The sequence below is a fragment of the Rhincodon typus genome, chromosome 2 (assembly GCF_021869965.1).
Source record: "Rhincodon typus isolate 14 chromosome 2, sRhiTyp1.1, whole genome shotgun sequence".
Classification (NCBI taxonomy): Eukaryota; Metazoa; Chordata; class Chondrichthyes; order Orectolobiformes; family Rhincodontidae; genus Rhincodon; species Rhincodon typus.
In genome coordinates this window covers 93,100,910-93,109,209 of record NC_063333.1, presented here as the reverse complement: position 1 = coordinate 93,109,209, position 8,300 = coordinate 93,100,910, and the positions used below count along the sequence as shown (strand labels likewise).

The window sequence follows — 8,300 nt, the reverse complement described above, 5'->3', positions numbered from 1 at the left end:
TTGACCTGTCTGTTTCCTCTCCACCAATCTTCTCCTCTATCTATCTTCTATCCGCCTCCCCCTCTCTCCCTATTTAGGCCCGAAACGTCAGCCTTCCTGCTCCTATGATGCTGCTTGGCCTGCTGTGTTCATCCAGCTCTACAACTTGTTACCTCATCTACTTCTGTCTGCTTTTCTTTCCTTTTTCCTTTTCATCTTTTTACCTTTGCATTTTTTCTTTTTCTTTAAAGACTTGTCTCTTATCTTTACGCCCCAGTTGCAGCAGCATCAACAGCAACATCAGTGAGAGTGGGTCTCTCACTGAATGGTGGCGCAGGCCCAGGGAACAGCAAGGCTGAGTAAATGCCAAAGGAGGAAGCACCTAATGATGGCTGCAGCATTGCCAGGATGGAAACAGTCTGAGGTCTCCCGATGAGCAGGTCCCAGGCTTAATCTTGCGGTCCCCACCACACCACACCTCCCCAGCCATCCCAAACATCCATACCCACCTATAGTGATTATACTACAGCACAGTGGCCAATGTTCAGCACACGAATGGTTCTAATCAGGGCAGCAATCATTTGAATTGAACCAAAAATAAAGATATTGGATGTAAAATTATCTGGGATGACACACAGGAGAGATGCATTGAAATTGGGATTGTCCATTATAAAGCTGGATGAGTAGCTATCCAATAATTGAGGCACAGCCTTTGGGAGCGGCAATTGCATGATGAAATACAAAACTGGTTTCTTTCAGGATGACAGCATTCCCGCTTACACCACTGCCATTGTGTTAATACCATTGCTGTGATCTTTCAGACAGCCAGTCTAGACTGCTGCCACTCATGCCAAGGTGATGCAGTACAAAGTTGGGCTTTCTAGCCCGAAGCAGCCTGAGGGCATCATGCAGGAACATCTCCACACCCCTTAAGGGAAACTCAGCGGTCTATTACCAGTCATATTGCTTGCTTGGCGTGTTACATTGGAGCATTAAGACAAGTCAAGTCACAATCAAGACGTTCACTAAGTGAACACAAAATGACGAATAGTTCATTTTTGCTGCATTTGTGGGTGTGCTTTTGGAGAAGAAATTATAGGTTTTGGTTGGGGGTTTTTATTTCAGGATTTGGCCAAATGGATGGTGTGATGGGAACACTCCATATAGTGAACGGGGAGGTGGAGAACTCATGGTAGTCGTGGGATATTCTCCTAAGGGCTAAGTCATTTCAGTCAGCTGTATAATATAAAAGGATCCCAGCTGTCTACTTTTCTTCGTTTTTCGTGATGGCCATGGCTGTGTTCTCACAATGTCAAGGTCGTAACAATCACAGCAGATCATCATGAATTTGGGAAACACACTCCACCCAATTCATCTCGGCAGAAAAACCATGGCTTAAGAGCAGTAATATTCTACGTGCAATGTTTCTGGTGGCTGTGTGGCTTTCATTTTAAGGCACTATCCTTGCATGTTTGGATGGTAGAATAGACTCATTGGACGAGTGAAGTGGGTATGGTCCTTTTCTCTTTTTGGAGGCTCACAGACAGCTAAAAATACCAGACTGCCTCAAGATGTCATCATGGATGTTATAACAAAAGTAGTCATTTACTGGCAAAATACAACATGCATGGTCACATCCAATTGCACACTGATGGAATAGCAGGACTTGCTATTCCCATATCTCTGTGTGATGGCATGAAGGTTCATCCATTAAGTTAATGGTTCTTTGCAAGAGTGGGAATTTCATTATCCCTACAAATGCGTACTCATCATCATTTTCTCTGCTTACAGAAAACATACCATAATAAAATTGCTACTCTTCACATATTGAGACCAAACCAACTCCTGGATACAGTGTGTGAATGACATACTTGGCCAGTTTCACCATGTCAGCCACTCCTCCTTGAAATGATCAATCTTGTAGAGATGAATATGGCCTTAACAGTCATTCGCAGTGTTCTCCTTGTCCTGAACGATGCTGCAAGCCCTCTTGCAGAAAGCAAAGCGCTGTTCCCACATTCTCATCAAATCTAAACTGCCTCAAGCATTGTTCCTGAATGAAATAGAGGTGAGAGAAGTACTCGCTGAAAACTCATGGCGCAGGATCTTCTAGGGAGAGTGTTCCTCTGCTTCCGTCTGGAAGAACCTCTCCTCCCTACCTTCTGCTCATTTGGTTTTCAGGTTGCAGACCCAGGGTCCTTGCATACGCAGCCCCATACCTCTTGCTGACTTGATGTGTATAGGTAACCAAATCCTCTGGCATCCCTGAATGGATACACCAAATCATCAAAAGACTTCCCAAAAAGAAGCCATGTACTTCCAAAAGTTTACTCAACAGAAGCCAAAATCACCTCACCTTCATGTTCCATGCCTGCCCCCTTAAATAGCACCAATGTTGGGACTGGACCCTTACGTTCTTGATTAGTAAGGAAACCATAGGTTGAGGGGAGAAAGCAGGAAAATGGGGTTGTGAAACATATCATACAAGATTTAATGGTGGAACAGACTCAATGGGCTGAATGGCATAATTCTTGTTTTTCCTCTATTTAACGTTTTTTTCTAAATAACCTGTTCAGAGATCTTATTATACACATCTGGAAGTTAAACCCAGGCCTCTAGCCCAGGAGTAGCAACACTACCACTGCACCACACGAAGACACCAATTCTCCTCTTTTTTCCTAATGAACCTGTTTAGAGATGTTATTACACATGTAAGGAGTAGGTGGGATTTGAACCCATACCTCCCATTCCAGGGGTAGGGACAATACCACTGCACCACAAGAGGTTCCCATTTGTAACCACTTCTGCACCACAAGACAGCACCCCCGAACTTATTTTGTTTGAAGATCCAATACTGCCCTTTACTTCTTTTCCCAGATCACCTGTGATTTTATATGTATTTTTAAAAATATATATTTATACATAGTGAGACAAAAATATTTTGAATATATCATAATTTTTTTTCCACCACCAGGGAAACACCCATGTGGACAACTATATATTAATAAATACAAGCTGTTAAGGACAATGGTGGCCTGGCACCTTTATGCCCCTGAACAAATGCTGTGGATCAGCTGATAGTGATCAGCAAATGTGTAAAATTGAGCTACTTGGTCCAAGTTTCCATAATGTACATCAAAACAACTGGAATTGTAGCCATCTTATGATGTTAGAGTTTACATAATAATGCTCAATTTTGCACTAATTATCCTATTGAGGTCATAAGGGGATTCACTGCTACTACTCATATCCCTTCCAATTCCAGATTACACCATCACATGTTTAGATGTTGGGCAGCACAAGCACATAATAAAATGCCTGATTGTTGTTATTTGAATATTGATATCTGAGGTAAATCTGAAATTGTAACATCTACATTCTCTTTCGATTCCACTCTCCCTCATTTCCACTCTTTATCTTGTTATTGTGCTCTCCTGTTCTCGTGTGGGTGTGCTCACTCTCTCTCCCTTGTGCTTTCTCTCTCAGTCTCACTTTCTCTTGAACTCTTGTAATCACTCATTTTCTTTCATTTTTTGTTCCTTATTGTCCTCTTATCTTTTGTTCAATTAATCAAGCATGAAGAATCTAAGGCAGAGGAAGAAATGCTTCAGACCCCTTTGTTTTAGAGACTGCTAGCACTATCTTATCCATGGCAGCACTTATCTCATCCAAAGTCATGTGGCATGTGTGACAGTTAGCACAAAGAGATTGTGAGGGTAATACTTGGGGAATTAATTGGCACAGTTAGTGTAGGGTAAAATCTGAGGAGTCTGAGATTTTTGGCTCCCAGATGAGGATTATATAATCTGTATCTCACAGATTGTGATTTTGAAAGAAAGATGTTTGCAACCAATCACATCTATGTGAAGATAACAAGGTGTAGAGCTGGATGTGTGAAGAAACTATGATAGAGGATACTAATTACGTGCAGTACTTGCTAGGTTAAATGGAGGAATCCATAGTTATCATACGTGGCACATTCAGAGATGACAACACAGATGTACAAGAGCCAATTATTCCTGGTATTCTACTTTCAAAGTTACATCAGGATTGTTTATCGAGATCTCAACACTTCTTTGGTTCAAAATGAATGAATGGGAATATTCTTACTGTTCATGATATCCTAAAATTCATGTAATATTTCTGGATGTCAAAAAGCACAGTTCCTCAAACTGTCTCTTCTGAAATGGCATTTTCACCTTTTCACAAATGAACACTATAACATCTACTTCTCCTCAGTGAACATCATCATTCCCAAATATTCTAATATAATTGTCATGCATCTGGAGTTAGTGCTTACTAAACTGCTTGCACAATTTGTCTGAAATATGTACATAAAAAAGCACGCATTACAAAAAAAGTCATCATAAATACAAATCTGTTTGGCAAAGATCAATACTAAGGAAATTCTGCTGAGCACAGTAATCAATTGCAGAATTTTTCTGTGCTTCTGGGACACATTCATTATACCCCTGAAAGAAGTAAGTTGAATTATGAGTTATTTATTCCCTCATTTTGATTATCTAAAACATTGGGATTCAGAGAACATTATAATAATTTAAACTGATATCTGGGGAGATCAATAATATTCAGGGTAAGTTAGTCTCTTAGAACACTACATGTTACGCATTTAAAAACAAATTGCATACCAATTTGCCTGTGCCATAGGGTTCAACATAACGCACTGCAACCCAACTTGTAGTGTGCGGCTTTCCCAAGAACTCTGTGTGATACTGTTCTACAAAGCCATCTTCATCATATGTGACATATTGTCCAGTAAAACCATCTGGACAAAGGATGGAAGGCCAGCTAAAAAATAGAAAATAATATTCAATAAAATAGAATCCATAAGTTCAACTCTAAGTTGTAGTTCTGTACTACTACTGTAGTGTGGGGAATATAAATATTTAGAAACCAGTGATAGTTCTGGATCACTTTCAATAATAAACCAGTATGGTCATAACAAAATACTTGATTCCCTCAAACTAGAAGTTACAGAATTAACGTTTAATAGTCAGGTCATAAATCTAATATTAATTGCAAGACATTCAACTTAAACGCAACACTTAGTGGTATAGTAAAACAATATTTATTTTAAAATAACAATTCTTAAAAAAAACAAATTCTGCTATTTTAATTTAATTATAATAATATTATGCACTTTAGTTATTCTCTTCCTCATTCTCCAAATGCAGCTCATTCTCCACATGCAAAAAAAAAGCTAACATCGAAATGGGGGCAATTTCAAGTGACATTGTACCTTTAAGAGATCTGCAGTATGCATGAATCATTCTGTAATGCAATCATTGCCCACCTTCATTTTGTATAGAGATTGTATCTCATTTTGACAAAAGAACAAAAATGAGAAAACCATACTAAATATTTCAGACAACAAACTGTGACAGCTAGTGAGAACATTTTGCATGTGTTGAGTGAACTGTATTCAGTGCAAACTAGCGACCACTTAGGGCAAATAACCTAACAACGTTCCTCCACCATTTAAATTGTATGCAGAAATACATTTGCAAATACCTGATGCTCAATGAGTTACAACTGACACCAGTTTGCAGCAGCAATGCCAAAGCATTTGTCAGTTTAATCTCAAATTAAGACAATATATTCTGTAAAAGGATACAAATTACTTTTCAGAATCTGTTTACATAATGCAGATTATTTTGTCTCAGTAGAATAAGTGTTACTTTATTGATGCTTTTTAAATAATTAAGTAGAAGTAAATTAGTGCTAAATTGAAAGCAAACTTTCCTTGAATTACAATATTAAAAAATTGATTAATGTAGCATAACAAGATAAATATTCACCACAAATCAGAAATATGTTTGTGTTGCATAGGGAAGAATTTATAGCTAAAACATTGCAACTTTCAACAATAATCTTGAGAAATAAGTGAGTGGGAGGAAATTCCATATGGTAACATTAAGGACAAGAAGGAAAACTGAGTGCAGCTTTACCCACATTGAAGTAAAAATGATAATGTTGTGAACACAATAACTGAAGTATCTTGTATTGTAATGATATTAAAAATTATCCAAAGAATAAATTTAAATCAGAAAATTCTAATTCCAGTCCAGGTTTCAATTAGGACAATGCCAGTATTTTCTATCTGAATTCCCTACTTACAGTCATGGTATTCAAATCTCTACCAGGATCACAACTTCAAAATATCTGCCCTTGATTAACTTTGCATTTTATGCTTTAAAATTGTATACAAAGACCTTAAATTAGCATGGTCAGATGTATAAACAATCTCATTCATTTTCATATGCTGGTGAGCAAGCTGCAAATTTATTTCACGTTATTTAAAGTTTTCTTTTGATAAATTTAAATATCTGGACTGAATAAAGAAATGGAAGAATGATTTTAAAAGTAAAGTCAAAAACTATGCTCTGAATTTCAGTGGCTGACAAACATAGGCATATTAACTGGTGATGTACTTAAGGTGCCAATGCATGCAGTGAGGCAAAGAAGATTTTCTCTTTTTGCAGTAGAGTCATTTAAGATAGCAGGATGATGATAGATGATAGAGATAAAGATCCAGTTGTAAAGGTAGACAATGCGGAAGCATGAAAATATTGATGAGATCCCGCAGATTGTTTCATTATCTATCCCAAGTTTGCTTGTCACAAGCTCACAGGCTTTGGATCATATACTGTTCACTCTCTGTAATCTGTCATGTAAATTTGCAATCCTTACAATGTTACTAGGGTACTAAAATGGGGGAAATAGCAAATGCACTAATAATTATTTACCAAAATTCACTGGACTAGGGGGTGGTTCCCACAGATTGGAAAACAGCCAATGTGACGCCACTGTTTAAAGAAGGAAGTAGACAAAAAGTAGGTAACTACAGGCCAGTTAGCTTAACTTCGGTAGTGAGGAAAATGCTTGAATCTATCATTAAGGAAGAAATAGCAAGATACCTGGATATAAATTGTCCCATTGGGAATACCCAGCATGGGTTCATGAAGGGTAGGTCATGTTTAACTAATTTGGTGGAATTCTTTGAGGACATTACTTGTATGGTGGACAATGGGGAACCTGTGGATGTGGTGTATCTGGATTTCCAGAAGGCATTTGACAAGGTGCCACACCAAAGGCTGCTACATAAGATAAAGTTGCACGGTATTACAGGTAATGTATTGGCATGGATAGAGGATTGGTTGACCAGTAGAAAGCAAAGAGTAGGGGTAAATGAGAGACAACAAGGTGCAGGGCTGGATGAACACAGCAGGCCAAGCAGCATCATTGTTTTTCTGGTTGGCGGTCAGTGGCTAGTATTGTGCCTCAGGGATCAGTGTTGGGACCACAATTGTTTACAATTTACATAGATGATTTGGAGTTGGGGACTAAGTGTGGTATGTCAAAATTTGCAGATGACACTAAGTGATAGAACAAAGTGTGCAGAAGACACTGAAAATCTGCAGAGGGATAGTCTAAGTGAGTGGGCAAAGGTCTGGCAAATGGAGTACAATGTTGATAAGTGTGAGGTCATCCATTTTGGTAGGAATAACAGCAAAATGGACAATGTTTTAAATGGTAAAAATTTGCAGCACGCTGCTGTGCAGAGGGACTTGGGTGTCCTGGTGCATGAATCGCTAAAAGTAGGATTGCAGATGCAGCAGGTAATTAAAAAGGCAAATGGAATTTTGTCTGCCATTGCTAGAGGGATGGAGTTTAAAAACAGGGAGGCTATGCTGCAGCTGTATAGGGTCCTGGTGAGGCCACACCTGGAGTACCGTGTGCAGTTTTGGTCTCCTTACTTGAGAAGAGATATACTAGCACTGGAGGGGTGCAGAGGAGATTCACTCGGTTGATTCCAGAGTTGAGAGGGTTGGATTATGAGGAGAGACTGAGTAGACTGGGATTATACTCATTGGAATTCAGAAGAATGAGGGGAAATCTTATAGAAACATATAAGATTATGAAGGGAATAGATAAAGTGGAGGCAGGGAGGTTGTTTCCGCTAGCAGGTGAAACTAGGACTAGAGGGCACTGCCTCAAAGTAAAGGGAAGCAGATGTAGGACTGAGGTCAGGAGGAACTTCTTCACCCAAAGGGTTGTGAATCTGTGGAATTCCCTGCCCAGTGAAGCGGTTGAAGCTACCTCGCTGAATGTTTTTAAGGCAAGGCTAGATAAATTTTTGAACAGTAAAGGAATTAAGGGTTATGGTGAGCGGGCGGGTAAGTGGAGCTGAGTCTCAACAAGATCAGCCATGATCTTATTAAATGGCGGGGCAGGCTCGAGGGGCCAGATGGCCTACTCCTGCTCCTTGTTCTTATGTTCTTATGTTCTTACCATGCATG

The 8,300-nt window shown here is 39.1% G+C and overlaps 1 protein-coding gene across 1 annotated transcript in view; it reads right to left on the bottom strand.

Moving 5' to 3' along the window:
* LOC125485510 (zinc finger CW-type PWWP domain protein 2-like) overlaps positions 1–8,300 on the bottom strand; it is a 142,987-nt gene that overhangs the window by 84,054 nt on the left and 50,633 nt on the right. The window contains exon 3 of the mRNA XM_048608573.1: positions 4,629–4,788. Within this exon, the coding sequence (XP_048464530.1) occupies positions 4,629–4,788 (160 nt within the window). The remainder of the gene's footprint in view (positions 1–4,628; positions 4,789–8,300) is intronic.